Source organism: Gymnoscopelus braueri, assembly GCF_963280865.1.
Source record: "Gymnoscopelus braueri genome assembly, chromosome: 2".
NCBI lineage: Eukaryota > Metazoa > Chordata > Actinopteri > Myctophiformes > Myctophidae > Gymnoscopelus > Gymnoscopelus braueri.
The window spans coordinates 26,577,504-26,596,721 of NC_137604.1; the positions used below are offsets into that span (position 1 = coordinate 26,577,504).

At 38.7% G+C, this 19,218-nt stretch overlaps 2 protein-coding genes across 8 annotated transcripts in view; both read right to left on the reverse strand.

The window, feature by feature from the left end:
• Positions 1 to 1,161: 1,161 nt before the first annotated feature.
• LOC308078968 (uncharacterized protein) lies at positions 1,162 to 14,758 on the reverse strand. 5 transcript variants are annotated; one of them, XM_080420305.1, is made up of 12 exons: positions 14,571 to 14,758; positions 11,675 to 12,133; positions 11,031 to 11,465; positions 9,996 to 10,427; positions 9,221 to 9,652; positions 8,450 to 8,884; positions 7,223 to 7,657; positions 5,995 to 6,429; positions 3,431 to 3,862; positions 2,078 to 2,347; positions 1,867 to 1,950; positions 1,162 to 1,689 (listed from the first exon to the last, which is right to left on the reverse strand). In XM_080420305.1, exons 1-12 carry the CDS (start codon positions 14,624 to 14,626, stop codon positions 1,503 to 1,505), a joined length of 4,092 nt encoding a protein of 1,363 aa, XP_080276431.1. In that variant the 5' UTR covers positions 14,627 to 14,758; the 3' UTR covers positions 1,162 to 1,502. The 5 variants fall into 5 exon arrangements, with proteins under 5 accessions (XP_080276431.1, XP_080276434.1, XP_080276435.1 ...); XM_080420308.1 differs by lacking the exon at positions 11,031 to 11,465; XM_080420309.1 differs by lacking the exon at positions 5,995 to 6,429.
• A 1,721-nt stretch (positions 14,759 to 16,479) lies between these two features.
• camk2d2 (calcium/calmodulin-dependent protein kinase (CaM kinase) II delta 2) overlaps positions 16,480 to 19,218 on the reverse strand; it is a 42,971-nt gene continuing 40,232 nt past the window's right edge. For all 3 annotated transcript variants that reach the window (XM_080442770.1, XM_080442769.1, XM_080442771.1), the window contains 2 exons: positions 18,381 to 18,609; positions 16,480 to 18,188 (listed from right to left, as the gene is read on the reverse strand). In XM_080442770.1, the coding sequence (XP_080298896.1) occupies positions 18,185 to 18,188; positions 18,381 to 18,609 (233 nt within the window). In that variant the 3' untranslated portion in view covers positions 16,480 to 18,184. The remainder of the gene's footprint in view (positions 18,189 to 18,380; positions 18,610 to 19,218) is intronic.

The following is a 19,218-nucleotide window of genomic DNA, read 5'->3' on the forward strand; positions in this document are numbered from 1 at the left end:
TGACCTTGACCATTGACTACTAAATTGTGATCAGTTAATCCTTGAGTCAAACAGAACTTTTATGACAAGTGTAATGAAATTCCCTCCAGGAATTCTTGTGATATATCATCACTGTCTGGTGGAAACCTTGAAGGTCCAAAACCATTCAACTGTTCATTATCATTTAAAAAAACATTTTGAAATAGTGAAAATAGACGTTCTACAAGCTTACAGTGCGTCGTTGTGATCTTGTAGAACTGCTATTTTCACTACTTTTGGGCAGCACATTTGCATGAAGTAAGGCATTAATTTACGACAAAAAAGTTGAAAAATGGAGATACAAGGTTTCTGCCTGCGACAATATTCATAAGAATGGCACAAATGTGAGGTTACAGTGACCGTGGGCCTGCTTGTAGGGAGCATTGAGGGGTTCAGTTCACAGTTGACTGGAGTCCCCAAAGGGTCTATAATAGGCCCCTTCCTTTTTGCCCTCAACACCGTTTTGTTTTGCCAAAACTAGCTGATGTACAATAGAATTGGGATTCTAAGGTTCATGTGGTAAGGACACTTCGATAGATGGAGCCACGGATCAAAATGGGAAGCTTCTGGTTCCCAGACCCTTGCTCTACCTCCTCCTCATCAGCTCAGCGTTATTCTTGGTAGGACTATTTCTGTCAGAATGAGACACGATGGCCAAGAATTACCATGACTCACAGCTGCCTGGGATGATTAATTACGGTCTTCAGCTGGTACTGTGCTGCGGATCGAACTTGCAAACTGAAGGGCAGTTTTCTAGCACATAAATTAAAACCTGAAATGTCATAAAGGCATTCATCAACTGTCATCCATTACCTAGGCTACATATCAAATCTACTATGTACTGTACCTCCAGGAGAATTTCAAAGATGTAGCTTATATGCCTATTTTGCAACTCAGAAATGACATTTACTTTTCTTTTGTGCATGCAGTGACAATGACTGGTATGAAACCAAATTATTTGAAATACGTTCACAAGAAATTATAAGAACATAAAACAATGCAGTCATCTGGAATATTTTTCATTCAGAAATACACCAAAGAGAAACTGCTTCTAGTTGAATTCATTCAGTTCACCAAATATGATAAAAGTGGAGCATAAAAAACAATGCATTCATCTGTAAGATTTGTGTTTATTTTAGAGAATTGTCATTCAGAAATGCAAATGTAAAAGGTGTTTCAGATATGAGAGTCTGAAGCCTTAGGAGCTTAAGCGTCTGTTGGGCTTTTGTCAACATGCTTTAGAAAGGAGGCAAAAAAGAACAATGTGGATGAATAGCATGTGGACATAACGTTTCAAAGGAAAATTGTATAGTATTTTCAGGTCTATTGTCCAAAAAGATCGCACAATGCAGCTTTAAATGTACGACAGCCTCCTGATAAGACTCTAGAAGCGGCATTTGTAACTAATGATTTTAGATACAGCTGTGTGACCTGCCGTAGATTATGATATATCAATGTACAAAATAAAATGTAACTGTGAATCTTCAGTAAAGTGGTGCGTAGCGAGTGTATGAACTATAGTTCAGAGTGCCAACATAGTTATTTATCTTTTCATTCTTTTTGTGTTTTTGCTCTTTTCGCCTCTTTTTCCCATTGTCCACGTCGTTGTTTATTTCAAAGCGCTTGTCTTTCATGAAGGGGGCTGTGTCCATGAAGCAATTGTTCAAGAGTCTGAAAAGAAATCAAAGGATGGAAAATGTTACTTTTATTATGTACAGTATGTTGTGTGGAGTAAACCACGCTGATGATTGGTTTCTCTACACACCTGATACTGTAAGTTATCAGGTGTTAATAATGCACACATAATGCACACATTCAAACACAAGTATTCTACATTATCACACTCACCGTGCAGTTTTAATGCAGGTATTGGTGGAGAGCAGCTGGAGTAATCTGTCAGTTACAGCATCTGTGAGTTTATTGTGACTTAGACTACAACACCACAAGGAAGAGAAAGGACAAAAGGATAGATTAGTTCCTAAATGTCTACACGGGCACATCCACACACACACACACACACACACACACACACATCAGTCCATTCTACAAGACTACTCACTCCAGGACTTGTGCTTTGTGCAGGTGGGGGATCAGAATCCCTAGTTGCTGGTCAGTGAGTTGACAGTGACTGAGGTCCAGTTCTGTCAGTCCCTCACAGTGTTTCAGAACCAGGGCCAATCGTTTGCAGGCCTTCAGGTGTAGTCTGGTCTTACTGAGGTCCAGCTCTCCACCCAGGGCTCTACCCAGGGACCCTGCTCGCATCACTCTGTCCGTTTCACTGACCCCAGAGACCAGCGTTAGGAGCCGGAGAAGAACGGATTTGCTGGATCTGGAGAAGAAATGCAAAACAATTACCTAAGGGATGTAACTATTAACAGGTTTTATTATTATCATAAATAGATTAGTGCAGGTTATGTGGTCAGCACCTAATGAGACCGGTGTGTCCAGACCTCAATGAAATCATACATACAAATTGAAAAAATAAAAATTACAAGCAATTATTATATCTTTTTAATCTTTTGTGGACATCTCAGAGTCTAAGAAAAACGTAAAGCCAAAGGCATTCATTGGGCCACGGCTCAACCATTTGATGTGACATCATCTCTGGGACCCCAATCTATACTGTATAGTGGTATTTTAACTCTGAAAGTATGAAAATGTAACCAAATGCACCCGCAAGGGTACTTTTGGTTCCATTTGAAGTCAGATCTGTAATGGTCCATTTGGTTCCTAAATATCAATCATTTAGGTGTGGACCCCCTGGAACCCAATCAAAGATAGCTGGGGATCCTTGGGGATCCCACTTTGAGAACCACTGCAATTGGAGAATTGAAATTACCCATACATTTATTCCACAACACTATGGGTGTATAACATTTGTAAATTAAAGGTTTTATATTACATCTTCCTTTATTGGTTTCTAGTTTCTGCCTTTCAAAACACAATACAGTAGCCAAAGAACACACGCAAAATAACAAATAATACATTTATTTTCTTTGTGAGAAAATAAAAGCTACATCTTTAAACATCCATGTAGGCTGCAGGACCTCTGTCTGCAAGGCTCTTCAACTGTATCACAAAATAGTATTTTCAGTTTCTCATTTCTTTTGGACCAGAGTAGAAAAGTGTTTGTTTTTGGGTTTGTTTTAACACGGTTATACTTAGCCTCTACGGTCAATTAATAGTGATGTTTTAAAATCGTGGTTAAGATGGCGTCTCTGCCCATCTTATTCAGTCTGAAGGAGAGCATTGGGCTCAAAACATAACTTGATTGGATGCCTTAATAAAAGTCACAAAAGGGAGTCGGTGCATATTCTCTGCCTTTAGATCCGTGGCCTCATGGATATCAAACCTGGGGTCATCTATACCTATATGAAGAAAATATTCACTGACAGAAAACACTTTACTGTACCTGAGCTGTGAGCTGTAGGGCAGGCACTGAAAGAAGGTCCTCACTTCACTCTCTTCATTTGAGAAGTCCAACAGCTCTAATGGTTTCTTCTCTTGTTGTAATTTCAGCACCTCTAGGAGGAGGGAGGTCATTCCATCCGAGAGGTATATGGACCAGACTGCAGGAACTGCCTGGTAGAGTGGTTGTAGCGCTGGAAGCACGCTTCTGCCTGTTTGAGTCTCATAGTCCTTCATATACAAGTACAGGTCCAGCAGTAGCTTAGATTTATAGCCATTATCGTCCTTGTGCAGACGGAGGAATGTTTCGTAATTACACACAGAAGAGAACAATTCTAGAATCTTCTCTCCCGTTTCTTCTTCCTGTTCGGCTGCTTTACAGATGAGCTTCCCTAGGAACGTGGGTTGTTCCATTCCTGGCCATTCATCAGTAAAACTGGAACAGTTAAAATTAAAAACGCAGATTACATAATTATGTCCATCATCAGAAAGCACTGTTCATACAGAGGATTGCAATTTTAATGAATTCCTAATGCTGTAAAAAAATTCTCGTTAGCGGCGGTAATACATTTTTGGAATTGATTGCGTTAAAATATTTGACGCATTTAACGCATGCGCAGAACGGCCCGCCCCTAACTCTGGTCCATAGAGTTAGTAGTCCATGAGCAGGAGCCCCAAAATTGAGCAATGATTATCGAAAGAGTGGGCAAAACCATACCTATATTAAATTGTTTATAGGGTCAATATAAGTAACTAAATATATGATAACCTTTCCACAGGAGCAGCTTTTTCATATTTATCACACATTGTTATTTTCCCCATACGTACATGACAAGTGAAAAAATTACAACATTTATCGTATTACAAGTTTTCTGAAATTGTATATTTAAATATGCAAATTAGGCATTAGGAAAACATGTCCGAATTTGCATAACTTTCCAGAATCAACATCGGAACATTGGACAAAGCCAGAGTGAACATTCTTATTTCATTTTGTTAAGATGTTGGAGTCAAAGGTTTTTAATGAGGGAATATTCAATATCTGGCTCAATTTTGGGGCTCTGACTCATGGACTAAATGCCTAATTTAGATATACAATTTCAGAAAACTTGTAATACGATAAATCATTGTCTTCATGTAAGTAATCAACTGGGGAAGTTTCATTATGATAACTATTTTTTTAATTTTGTCATGTTTTCACCTACTGTACATGTATGTATGGGGAAAATAACAAAATGTGTGATAAATATGAAAAAGCTTATCCTGTGGATCATATATTTATTTACTTATATTGACCCTATAAACAATTTAATAGAGGTATGGTTTTGCCCACTCTTTCGATAATGAAATCTTGTCTGGCTCATGGACTATAGAAGGAATTTCTCCTAACGCAATGTTACTTTCCACTTCCAGCCGTTGCCCACATCACCCGGTAACACAGGCTTGCGCAGCCTCACGTCTTTAGTAAAAAAATAAAATATATACTTTCGCTACTCACCAAAACAAAGGCGGTTTTAAGATGTTGAAAGCCTACTTTCCTTAGTGGCTACACTCGGAGCCCCCCACCTCACGTCTAAAATAGACTTTTTGGCCAGAAAAGAAAATATTTCACCGGAAGGAAAACATGTCAATGGAAAAGTTCCATTGACCGGATCTGTAGGGGGCGCAGTGGGGTAACTAAGTGTTCCCACTAAGGAAAGTAGCCTTTCAACATCTTAAAACCGTCTTCGTTTTGGTGAGTAGTGAAAGTGTATTTTATTTTTTACTACAGACGAGAGGCTGCGCAGCCTGTGTTACCGGGGGTGTGCGAGAAACGGTCCGAAATGTTGTTATTGTTTTATTTAGAGAACCCTTTTCATATCAAGGTCCATTATTTGTTCGGCATTTGAGCCACGGACCACCATTTGATGAGATTTAGACTCTCAGACCCAAGACCAGTGGTGGAAAAAGTAGCCTACTCATATTTTTTACCTAAGTAAAAGTATCAATACTGCAGTGTAGAAATACTCTTACTGAAATGTACTTTGAGTAAAAGTACAAAAATATTGGCATCAAAATATTTACTGCTGTCATTGTGCATTATGTCCCATTTCACAAGTTCAAAATGTATTAAAAAAATATTTTGAAAATAGCAGCTCTACAAGCTCAAAGTGCTTTGGTAATTAGAAAATACTCCAGTAAAGTAATAATTCCTCAAAAGTGTACTTAAGTACAGTACTTGAGTAAATGTACTTGGTTAGGCCTACTTTACACCACTGCCGGTCTGGCCCCAAGCGCTAGGCGGGCATAGTATTGCCAATTTGCCATAGTATTGCTTTTTTATGTGAATCTCCAACCCCCCCCCCTCCCCCAAATAAGTTCTCTAAAAAGATTATTGAGATGAACTTCTCTACCGAACTTTTCAGAAATGCACTACGACTTTTCAGATCCTTTGCAAACCTAGTTGCAAGTTCATGACTAATGCAAGTGCATTAATCATACCTCATTATTATTATTTTTTAGAAAAAGGTATACGGCTGAGCTTTTGTATTTAAAAGAAAATACTAAAAGAAAACACATTTACTGTACCTGAGCTGTGAGATGTAGGGCAGGCACTGAAGGAAGATCCCCACTTCACCCTCTTCATCTGTGACATCCAAAAGCTCTACTGGCTTCTTCTCCTTCTGAAGTTTCAGCACCTCTAGGAGGATGGAGGTCTTTACATCTGAGAGGTATATGGACCAGACTGCAGGAACAGACTGATAGAGTGGTTTTAGTACTGGAAGAACACTTCTGCCCGTTTGAGTCTCATAATCCTTCATATCAGAGTATAGACCCAGCATTAGCTCACATTTATAGAAATGAGACTCCCTGTCCATAAGAAGGAATGTTTCATAATTAAACACAGAAGAGAACAATTCCAGAATCTTTTCTCCCGTTTCTTCTTCCTGTGCTGCTGCTTCACAGATGAGCTTCCGCAGGAACTTGGGTTGTTCTGCCATTCCCGGGCGTTGATTAGAGAAACTGCAACAGTTCAAATTAAACCCAAAATTAAAACCAGCTCTGCATCATCAGAAAATCATGCACATTTTCAACCTGAATTCCTTTGTTCTCATGTGAAAACAATAACACTGTGACAAAACAATGGTTGAAGATCAGCAATGTTTCCCTTATAAATGTGCATACATTTAACCCAAAATATGTCTTAAAGGATGACTTCACCCATTTTCATATAATTGGTCCTCACTAAAGCTCCTGATCAAATGGTACTCCGTCTTTGTCTCATAGGAGGGCTGTGGACATTTCAGAAACCTGCCTACCAGAGACAAAATCGTTAGGCAGGTTTTTCATTTATTTTATTATTAACGAGAACAATGGCTTCCATTATAGCATGCTGACTTTCCAGGAATAGAAAGCCTGCAGTTTCTATTAGCTTGGATTCCCCATCCTCTGAGAGACAGACTGAGTAGACAAAAATGGTGCCATATTATCATGAGCATTAGTGACTGAGGACCTATTATATGAAGATGGGTTGAACAAAAATGGGTGAAGTTAGTTGTCCTTTAAGACTAATGCGAACCCCCCCAAATAAGTTTACTATTTTTAAAAAGATACATTTTTTTATATTAGGGGAACTTCCCTTCCAATCTTTTCAGAATTCTTTCTGAAAACTAATGGGTATTTTCAGACCCTTTGCAAACCTTATTCATTATTAATGCAAGTGCATTAATCATACCTTGTTATCTTTAGAAAAAGGTATACAACTGAGCTTTTATAAGACGTAGACAAATACTGAAAGAAAACACATTTACTGTACCTGAGCTTTGAGATGTAGGGCAGGCACTGCAGGAAGATCCTCACTTCACTCTCTTCACCCGTGACATCCAAAAGCTCTACTGGTTTCTTCTCCTTCTGAAGTTTCAGCACCTCTAGGAGGATGGAGGTCTTTCTCGCTGAGAGCCATATGGACCAGGCTGCAGGAACTGACTGGTAGAGTGGTTTTAGTGCTGGAAGAACACTTCTGCCCGTTTGAGTCTCATAGTCCTTCATTTCAGAGTATAGATCCAGCATTAGCTCACATTTAAAGAAAAGAGACTCCCTGTCCATAAGAAGGAATGTTTCATAATTAAACACAGAAGAGAACAATTCCAGAATCTTCTCTCCCGTTTCTTCTTCCTGTGCTGCTGCTTCACAGATGAGCTTCCGCAGGAACTTGGGTTGTTCTGCCATTCCCGGAATTTGATTAGAGAAACTGCAACAGTTCAAATTAAACCCAAAATTAAAACCAGCTCTGCATCATCAGAAAATCATGCACATTTTCAACCTGAATTCCTTTGTTCTCATGTGAAAACAATAACACTGTGACAAAACAATGGTTGAAGATCAGCAACGTTTCCCTTATAAATGTGCATACATTTAACCCAAAATATGTCTTAAAGGATGACTTCACCCATTTTCATATAATTGGTCCTCACTAAAGCTCCTGATCAAATGGTACTCCGTCTTTGTCTCATAGGAGGGCTGTGGACATTTCAGAAACCTGCCTACCAGAGACAAAATCGTTAGGCAGGTTTTTCATTTATTTTATTATTAACGAGAACAATGGCTTCCATTATAGCATGCTAACTTTCCAGGAATAGAAAGACTGCAGTTTCTATTAGCTTGGATTCCCCATCCTCTGAGAGACAGACTGAGTAAAGAAAAATGGTGCCATATTATCATGAGCATTAGTGACTGAGGACCTATTATATGAAGATGGGTTGAACAAAAATGGGTGAAGTTAGTTGTCCTTTAAGACTAATGCGAACCCCCCCAAATAAGTTTACCATTTTTAAAAAGGTATCCTTTTTTATATTAGGGGAACTTCCCTTCCAATCTTTTCAGAAATCTTTCTGAAAACTATTGGGTATTTTCAGACCCTTTGCCAACCTTATTAATTATTAATGCAAGTGCATTAATCATACCTCGTTATCTTTAGAAAAAGGTATGCAAAGAGCTTTTATAAGACGTAGACAAATACTGAAAGAAAACACATTTACTGTACCTGAGCTTTGAGATGTAGGGCAGGCACTGAAGGAAGATCCTTACATCACCCTCTTCATCTGTGACATCCAAAAGCTCTACTGGTTTCTTCTCCTTCTGAAGTTTCAGCACCTCTAGGAGGATGGAGGTCTTTCTCGCTGAGAGCCATATGGACCAGGCTGCAGGAACTGACTGGTAGAGTGGTTTTAGTGCTGGAAGAACACTTCTGCCCGTTTGAGTCTCATAGTCCTTCATATCAGAGTATAGATCCAGTAGTAGCTCAGATTTGATGAAATTATCGTCTTTGTGCATACAGAGGAATGTTTTATAATTAAACACAGAAGAGAACAATCCCAGAATCTTCTCTCCCGTTTCTTCTTCCCGTTCCGCTGCTTCACAGATGAGCTTTTGCAGGAATTTGGGTTGTTTCAACATTCCTGGCTCATGTATATGGAACCTGTAACAGTTCAAATGAAAGTTACATAATAAACTCTGCTTTATAAACAGAACAAAGAATGATGGATACTGTATCCATCAGATTTTAGGCAAGAGTCAATGAAAAATCAAACAATCTGAAAATGTTCCCACTAAATATGTATGCTAATGTTTTATCTCTGTACTTTGCAGACTACTGCTAGGGTAAACATTGTCATAGGAAAAGAACAACACTGTGATGTTAAACTAACCAGTGATTCATCATGCTTAAAAACATAAATTAGCAGATATCACATTTCACAATACAGCTGAGCTTTTATATGAAGACAATTATTGAAAGAAAATACATTTACTGTACCTGAGCTTTGAGATGTAGGGCAGGCACTGCACAAAGATCCTCACTTCACTCTCTTCATCTGTGGTGTCCATCAGCTCTACTGATTTCTTCTCCTGTTGAAGTTTCAGCACCTCTAGGAAGATGGAGGTCTTTCTATCTGCGAGCCATATGGACCATACAGGAACTGACTGATAGAGTGGTTGTACAGCTGGAAGAACACCTCTGCCTGTTCGAGTCTCATAGTCCTTCAACTGTGAGTACAGATCCAGTAGTAGCTCAGATTTGATGCAATTAGCGTCCCTGTCCATACGGAGGAATGTTTTATAATTAAACACAGAAGACAACAATTCCAGAATCTTCTCTCCCGTTTCTTCTTCCCGTTCTGCTGCTTCACAGATGAGCTTTTGCAGGAACTTGGGTTGTTCCAACATTCCTGGCCGATGAATATGGAACCTGTAACAGTTCAAATGAAAGTTACATAATAAACTCTGCTTTATAAACAGAACAAAGAATGATGGACACTGTATCCATCAGATTTTAGGCAAGAGTCAATGGAAAATCAAACAATCTAAAAATGTTCCCACTAAATATGTATGCTAATGTTTTATCTCTGTACTTTGCAGACTACTGCTAGGGTAAACATTGTCATAGGAAAAGAACAACACTGTGATGTTAAACTCTTAACTCACCAGTGATTCATCATGCTTAAAAACATAAATTAGCAGATATCACATTTCACAATACAGCTGAGCTTTTATATGAAGACAATTATTGAAAGAAAATACATTTACTGTACCTGAGCTTTGAGATGTAGGGCAGGCACTGCACAAAGATCCTCACTTCACTCTCTTCATCTGTGGTGTCCATCAGCTCTACTGATTTCTTCTCCTGTTGAAGTTTCAGCACCTCTAGGAAGATGGAGGTCTTTCTATCTGCGAGCCATATGGACCATACAGGAACTGACTGATAGAGTGGTTGTACAGCTGGAAGAACACCTCTGCCTGTTCGAGTCTCATAGTCCTTCAACTGTGAGTACAGATCCAGTAGTAGCTCAGATTTGATGCAATTAGCGTCCCTGTCCATACGGAGGAATGTTTTATAATTAAACACAGAAGACAACAATTCCAGAATCTTCTCTCCGGTTTCTTCTTCCCGTTCTGCTGCTTCACAGATGAGCTTTTGCAGGAACTTGGGTTGTTCCAACATTCCTGGCCGTTGATTAGAGAAACTGCAAAAAATCAAATTAAGACCAAAATTAAAACCAGCTCTGCAATCTGCATCATCAGAATATACTGTTCATGTAGATGCCATTTTACTGAATTCCTGTTTAATGGTATGCTAGCTAATTATCTGTACAATATACTGTACATGTGATGGAAGAGTGCACTGCCGAATGCTGTGCATGTCTACAATTCAATTAAAGGCAAACTCTGCCTATGTTCAACCTGAATTCCGTTGTTCTTATGTGAAAACAATAACACTGTATAATGTGGCAAAGAAAATAGTTTGAATATCAGCAAAATGTACCTTTTAATGGGCATATACTTACCGGTAACCTAAAACCTTTCATAAGACTTTTAACTATTTTTTTTAAAGGTATGATTTTATAATAAAATTGTCCATATTTCCAAAATTCCTGAGGTGAACTTACCTACCAATCTTTTCAGAATTGTTTCAGAAATGTATTGGGAATTTTCAGACCCTTGAACCTCGTTCACAATAAATGCAAGTGCTTTAATTATACCCCATTATCTTTAGAAAAAGGTATGCAACTGAGCTTTTATAAGAGATGTAGACAAATACTGAAAGACAATGCAGTCATTTACTGTACCTGAGCTTTGAGATGTAGGGCAGGCACTGCACAAAGATCCTCACTTCACTCTCTTCATCTGTGACGTCCAGCAGCTTTAGTGGTTTCTTCTCCTGTTGAAGTTTCAGCACCTCTAGGAGGATGGAGGTCTTTCTATCTGAGAGGTATATGGACCAGGCTGCAGGAACTGACTGATAGAGAGGTTGTAGTGCTGGGAGAACACTTCTGCCCGTTTGCGTCTCATAGTCCTTCAACTGTGAGTACAGATCCAGGAGTAGCTCAGATTTGTAGTAACTATCGTCCTTGTGCATACAGAGGAATGTTTTGTAATTACACACAGAAGACAACAATTCCAGAATCTTCTCTCCTGTTTCTTCTTCCCGTTCTGCTGCTGCACAGATGAGCTTCCGCAGGAACTTGGGTTGTTCCAACATTCCTGGCCATCGCTTAGAGAACCTGTAACAGTTCAAATGAAAATGACATAATAAACTCTGCTTTATAAACAGAACGAAAGAAAGATGGATACTGTATCCATCAGTCCGTGAAAAATTAAACAATCTGAAAATGTTTACACACATTGGTATCATACGGAGATCACGTTTCACAATACAGTTGAACTTCTTTTATATATAGACAAAATGTGAAAGAAATTACATTTACTTTACCTGAGCTGTGAGATGTAGGGCAAGCACTGAACAAAGATCCTCACTTCACTCTCTTTAACTGGGACATCCAACAGCTCTACTGCTTTCTTCTCATCTTGCAGTTTCAGCACCTCTAGGAGGTGGGAAGTCTTTCTATCCGAGAGGAATATGGACCAGACTCCATAAACAGACTGGAAAACTGATTCTAATTCTGGAAGAGCGGAGGGAAGCTCCTCTTTCAAATAGGAGTAGAGATCCAGTAGTAGCTCACATTTATACAAATTATCCTCTCCATGAAGAAGAAGACGAGCTGTTTTGTAACTACACTCCTCGTAGAGCAATTCCACCATACTCTTTCTTTCGTCTTCTTCTAAATACCAATATTCTTCTCTTTCATCTAGTTCCTGTTCTACTGCAGAGCAGAAGCGCCTCCCCAGCTCCTTGGCTTCTTCTAACATTCTTGGCCGTTGTTTAGTGGATCTGCAGCAGTTCAAATGAAAACCAAAATTACATCATTTATCTGCATCATAAATCAGAAACAGAAACAAACAATATACACTGTATCCATTCAATTTTAAGCACAGGATCAAATGTGTCAATGTAAAACAGAGGCATTGTAAAATGGGTTCTATGTGTTCCATGTTCTCTGTACTTTGCTGTGTGTAGTGCTAGTTAAACTATCGTTCTAGGAGATGTATAGCACTGCTGTTGTGTGTGTGTGTGTGTGTATATATATATATATATATATATATATATATATATATATATATATATATATATATATATATATATATATATATAAGAAATAGGCTAAATTGTGAAAATAGCAGAGCTTGTAGATCAGCTATTTTCACAATATTTATCTGTGCAACCGAGTCAAACTAAATTGAATGCCTCAACTCCTACATTCCAAGTGCTTATCAGGGTGGGGGGTCCCCAGTTCAAATATGAGTATTTTGGGGGGGTCGTAGCCTGAAAAGGTTGAGAACCCCACTGGTGCCACATCATTTTACACAGGTTTCACGTCAGCAATACTTATGATTTCATGGTTGAAATGGTTCATTAATATGCTACAAATGGCTCTTTCCATGGACAATCTTAGCATATTGATGAGTCAACATTCTAGTTTCTAGTCCCTGTACATATAACATTTAGGCTAGCCAAAGGACAAGTGTCTACAATGCCAAATGTTTTACTGTCAATTCCTTTTCTTTTTGTGTGTGTGTGTGTGTGTGTGTGTGTGTGTGTGTGTGTGTGTGTGTGTAAATGTATTAACAGTAAACCTAACCCACAGCCAGATTCTTACAGTTGTATGGTTGATAATGATAATATTAATTACCACAGGCAGAATCTCTAGCCTTGGAACAAGACTATCATAGATGTATTGTATCGAGTCTGACTTTTACTTTCGTATCTAAAGATATGCAAATATCAAAATCGATAAAATACATCTATGATAGTCTTGATCCAAGGCTACAGAATCTCACAACATTCACACCCCGTGAGGCCTGGCTGGTACTAATATAATGCGTTTTTACCTCAATGATACAAACATACTACTTAGCCGCAAGCAACTCTTAGATACAATCAGATAGGACCTTTCTGTTAAGGGTTGGTATTGCAACTCTAGATTCCAGATATTAAAAATAGAATATTTTGCTTGCGGCTACATAGCCTACTTCTACTATGACCACTTCCCCAAAATGAGTCCTTTTCTGAATTGGAAAACCAACGCACATACCCGCCACCCAGTGCCCACTGAACATTACGTCCTATTTATCTGAAATGCACTTTACCATTGATTAAGCTTATAGACTTTAATACAGAATCTTAATCTTGAAAAGGAAGAATTTTCACAATAACATTTGTGAGCAGATTTGTCTGAACATAAATGTTGGATCTAGACACCTCAAGAACTAAGGATTTGCAAGACACATGGGATATCCCCCTGCAACTTGTAACGTCCCGCTACCTAGCCCCGTTTGGAACCTCACTCTCCACGATAGCTCCGAGATGAGGTCCTGCTGTCTCGGGTCCCGGCAGAGGTAGAGTCCGTCCAAATGCAGTGAATATCACCTTTTTCGCAACATCTTATCCAAAAAGTAAAGGTAGTCCGAGACACCTACAATTTCGCCGGAAAGTAAAATTTTACCGACGGAGTTGAAAAAACGTTTAAATCGCTTATTTAGTCAGCCTGTGCCATGGTTACCCATTCAACACGGAAGAACCCCCCACGGCAGGTGCCAGTACTGCTCCCAATTCGGGAAAACATGGCACAGGCTGACTAATTAAGCGATGTAAACGATTTTTCAAACCCCGTCGGTTAAATTTTACTTTGCTTTACACGAGCTACCGTGGAGATAGCTCAATAAAGAACCTCTCACTCCGCTATACAGCTCCGAGATGAGGTTCCTCGTTTGTCGGTGCCGTTTGGGTGAACATTTCCCGCACATTTTCCACTTTACATGTTTCTTACCCCTTTCTGCACGTCGTATCCAAAAAGTAAAAGTTTTCTGAAATGCTCTCAGATGTTTGAAATTTTAACGTACAATAAAATCTATCCAACGAGTTGGAAAAAGCGTTTAAATCGCTTCTCTCCTCAGCCGGTTCCATAATACTATGCATTAGAAGATGCAATTCAACATTTGACCAGTAGGGGAATCAGTAATGTTATCTCTACGGGCGCAACTCTTGCGCAGTGTCTTAAAAACATGTAACCGGCTGAGGAGAGAGGCGAATTAAACGCTTTTTTTCAACTCGTTGGATAGATTTTATGGTAGGTTAAAATGTCAAGCTAGTGCTAATCAAGCTAGTGGCAAAGCATTCTCTTAAACTTAATTTCAGGCGATTTAGGATGTAATGCCGCCGGCCTGTGTGTATAGAAACAAATGAATGTAGCCTAATAATATAATCTTACCGCTTTAAGAAGCGCCCCAGACGTCGGTACCTTTGTTGTGGTCTAAGCAGAGCCATATTAAGGGTGCGTTCGAAAATACAGCACTGAGCGCACTGGCCAATACAAACTAATAGGCGAGTGTGCTCCGGTGCGTAATTTCCGAACGCACCCTAAGTCGGTAGCTTCGTTTTCGTCTCAGCAGAGCCATATTAATTCGGTACGTTTGTTGTTGTCTCAGCAGAGCCGTATTAACGAGAGTTCAGAGTTGCATGTAACTCTCCAATAGAAGGCTCTGGGTTTCAGCAGTAAACTACAAGTACATAGCACTCTTCTACGGTAATTTAAATAATAGCAAGCACACACTTCGTTTCGGGACATATTTTACTGCCCAGCCCACGGAACGATTGAAATGTATCACAACGCCGCGCCATTCAGTGTTGCCAGATTCTGTGAGAGAAATAAGCAACCAACCACAAGCCCTAAAGAAGTGACTAGCAGACTCTGGGGAGGCTACGGCTATTTTCAAAACAAGAAAAAAATTACCTTGGGAGAAAAAAAGAGAGGTAATTTTGGGGGAAAAAATTAAAAACATTTTAACAACACAAATTTGGTACGGGCCGGGGCCCGGGGGTCCCTGGCACAACATATTTTCAAGATGGGGGGTCTGTGGAGTGTGGACAAATAGCATTTCGGTTTAAAAACCACTGCTTTAAACAGCATTGTGAAGCAAGCCCAAATAAGCAACTACACTTTAGAAACAAGCCCAAAAAACCGCAACCCGCAGGCCGCAACTAGCGTTATTTACAAGCGACGTTTACAGAAAAACAAGCCTAAACCTCTAAAGTTGCTTATAATAAGCGGACATGGCAATCCTAGAGCCAGATTAGAACCAACTATTACTTTTAGCTGCATACCGCCACCTATTGCACCGGAGTATGTAGTAAAATACTAAATTCTGTGTGTGTGTGTGTGCGTGCGTGTGTGTGTGTGTGTGTGTGTGTGTGTGTGTGTGTGTGTGTGTGTGTGTGTGTGTGTGTGTGTGTGTGTGTGTGTGTGTGGTTTGCGTGCGTGCGTGCGTGTGTTATTTTTTTTACCCCTATGCTTAAACCCCATAGCCTATGGGTAACCGGAGTGCCATCAGGGCTCATTATTATCGACAAGCTGACAAGTGAGCTTGTCGATCTGCTATTTTCAGCTAAAGCTTTCCCCAATATGGATGCTAGGGTTTAAGTGGTTAAATATTCCACTACTTGCTACTATCTGTGTGCATTGTGACTGTACACTGTACCCCATCTCCTGTTGTTCCACGATAACCTATAGGTTCCATTCCATTCTCTGTCTACTCTTTTGAGTTAATATGGGCTTCTCTTCCCTATATTTCTGACTGCATGAGTATTCAGCAATATTTAGGAATATTTTGTTTAAAGAAAAAAACAAAATGTTTATAGAATAAAATCATTATACCAGTAAGCTCCAGTAAGTAAAATCAAAGTCTTCAATCTGTCTCTATTTTATTGACCTCCTCCTCAGTGAACTCTCTTCGCTGATACAGATTTACCTCGTCAACAACCGATGGCATTGTTCATAGGCTAATCCAAAGCTGACTGACTTCTACACACCATGTCCATTTTCCCCTGGAATCACTGATTTTTTAAAATCATCATTCCATTTATACTTTGATTAAGTTCTCACTGTTGTTTCATTTGTTACAAATTCTATTTTTTAAAATATGTATATTTTACCCACTATGTTTCCTACCATTTTATTTAAATATTTGTTCTATTTCACTATTTTAGATGCTTCACAGTAGCATTGAGCATAATAGCTGAGCAATAACACAACCAATCATAACTTTTACTGTTAGGTTTACAAATCGCCTAGCGTAACATATTATTAACAGATCATAAACATATCTTATCACACCTTTTAGAACGATTGATTTATTTCTTAAACATGTTTACCCATCTATTGCCGTGCTGGCAACAATTTATACACACCATGTAACAAGTGGTGCATTGCATTGACATCATACGTTTTGTCAAAAAAAACAAAAAACATTTGTTTATCATAGTGTCCCCTATAAATGAAGAGGGAAACCAAATGAAAGAGAACAGCAACGATGAAGGAAACACTGGCATTGTTCTGTAGTGGAGAGAAGATCACAGACTTGTATAACACTGATCCTCCAGGAAGACATCTCCACACATCATTATTACTCTGTTTCAATCACCTCACTTATCCACTCTCCTGTCCTCTTCACTTTCCATTACTTCTGGTCTGATTGCAAAGGTTTTCTACCAAAGGCAGGTTCCAGACCTGTTGGCCAAACCACCAGACAGACACCTAATGCTTAATTTATATTCTGTCGTACAATGGTGTTGGGCGCCAAAAATAGCAGATTGTTTATTTTTGGTGCACTGCGCAGTCATACGACAAAGTATAAATCATGAATGAAGGTACAGGCTAACCTTCTGCACATGCCTTTGCTGCATTTCTTCTCTGTATTACTGGCACAAAAAAAAGAAACATTAATAATGAGAAGAATAAAATGACAACAGAAATCCTACATACAGCCATAAGATACAAATACAAACATTATGAAAATGAACCTTTTTTCTTCTCATTGTCTTTTTACAAAATGTAAAGGGGTGCTTTGACAACCAGGAGCTGATTTGTCCTCTTCTTAGATATGAAGTCTTTATATTTATGCTGAATATTTACCATAATTCTGTTATTGTTCTTAAGACAGTTCCATGATACTGGAGGACACTGGAAACATTGGAGACGAGACCGATGCACAACATTAACAAATGCAACAAACAAGTCAGTGATTCACAAATCAAACATAAGGTATTATAGCTTCATATGGTCTTACTCACAATAATCCCCCCATGCACTACACAATAGTCTTGATTTTTCATATATTACATATATGCTACATTCTCTTATTTCTTATTTCAATGATATAAAGGCAAACATATCTCAAAATGTAAGCTGATCTGCTTTTCTTTACAATTAAATTAGTATTGTGTTGAAATCTGACGATTCAAACAATATGACTTATCTCATAACAAACATAAATGTAGCTCATAAACTGAATTTACGTAAACTCTTAATTCCTCTGATACTGTAGCAAGAATAGCAATTTCAATGTTTGTATTGGCTTTTTTTTTCATCAACAATCACAATGTATATATACATCACCAGAACTAAAGCAAGCTCAATTTTAACATTCTGATCTTTCAAATGTTTCATATTGCACACACATAAATACACATAAAAATACAGAACTAATTTTCAGGAGAGGTTACAGTAGTAGATTTTAAACATCTCTATATTTAAAATGCATACCAAAACAGCTTTAAAAAACAGAAGAAAAAGAAAAAGAAATGTCATCAATATGCTCTTTTGATAATGTCCAAATATGGAGTGCTGCCACCCAGTGGTGGTTCGAATGATGTCCATTAATAAAATGTCATAACAGTAGAATGTATTAATACTTTTGTCCTGTGTGATGTCATGTCCTTGCAGAAGGGTCTGAGGTTGGGGTCAGAGAACAGTCAGGGGTTGGCTAGTTGACTGCTCTTCTTAAGAGATCTGTTGATGGGAGTTTTCAATAGAATCTTCATATTCCATTAACTGCAAAGAACGGAAACATATAAATGCAAACATACCGCAGTGTCATACAGTGAAAATGTATATACATCATTTATGAAAGAAATAAAGATCAAATGAGTAGCTCACTTTTATATGACCTTAGGCTAGAATTAATACTTGAATTCAGTGAAGTAAATCATCGAATCTAAAGTTTCTGCTTTGTGTGTCTCTTACTGGGAGGGGACGCTGGGCGAGCCAGAACGATGGAAGTGTATGTTCTGCCACTTGCCATCACGGCGGTGCCAGACCCGGGTCTCCTCGGACTGCATGGTACGAGGCATGCCACTGCCGTCCATGTACTGGGTCAACCTGATGTAAGCAATACATGCTGCATTCTCCCCAATCAAATGCACATGAGGGTTCAGCAAGATGGTGTGCACAGGCTTGTTCCCTTTAGACAGGGCTGGAGGGAGAACAAAGAGGGGCGGTTCGAGGAGATGTTGGTTAGTGTAAGCAGGAAAGACATGCACATCTCAAAACCAAATCAGACAGGTGCTGGATCCAAAAATACTGAAAAATCTGCACAACCAAGTACAGTAGCTCCCATTGAAAGGATTTAAAATGTGGCATTTGCTATCTATTTATCTGTCTTACATAAAACATGGATGTAGGCAATAATCATATATAGTATACTCAAGATAATGAATGATACAATAGCCTCAATTGGGCTGACAACGTGTGGTTAAATATTTATATAATATATGAAAAATATTACATAGTTTTTCAATACTCTAAAATCCAAAATTGTAAGCTCAAACCCAAAAGAGGAATTTGCCCAGGACCCAAACTAGTGAAAATAGCAGATCTACAAGCTCACAATGCGTTGCTTCGCACCATGTTGCGAGCTTGTGGATCTGCTATTTTTACTACTTCTGAAACTTTAAAAAATATATATCTATGGAATATTTATGAAATATTGTTTTTGTTTAAACCATTTTAAAACTTTAGAAAAAATATTTAAATGTAGGAAACGAAAAAAGGGGATATTTACTCGCGACCCATAACAATTGGT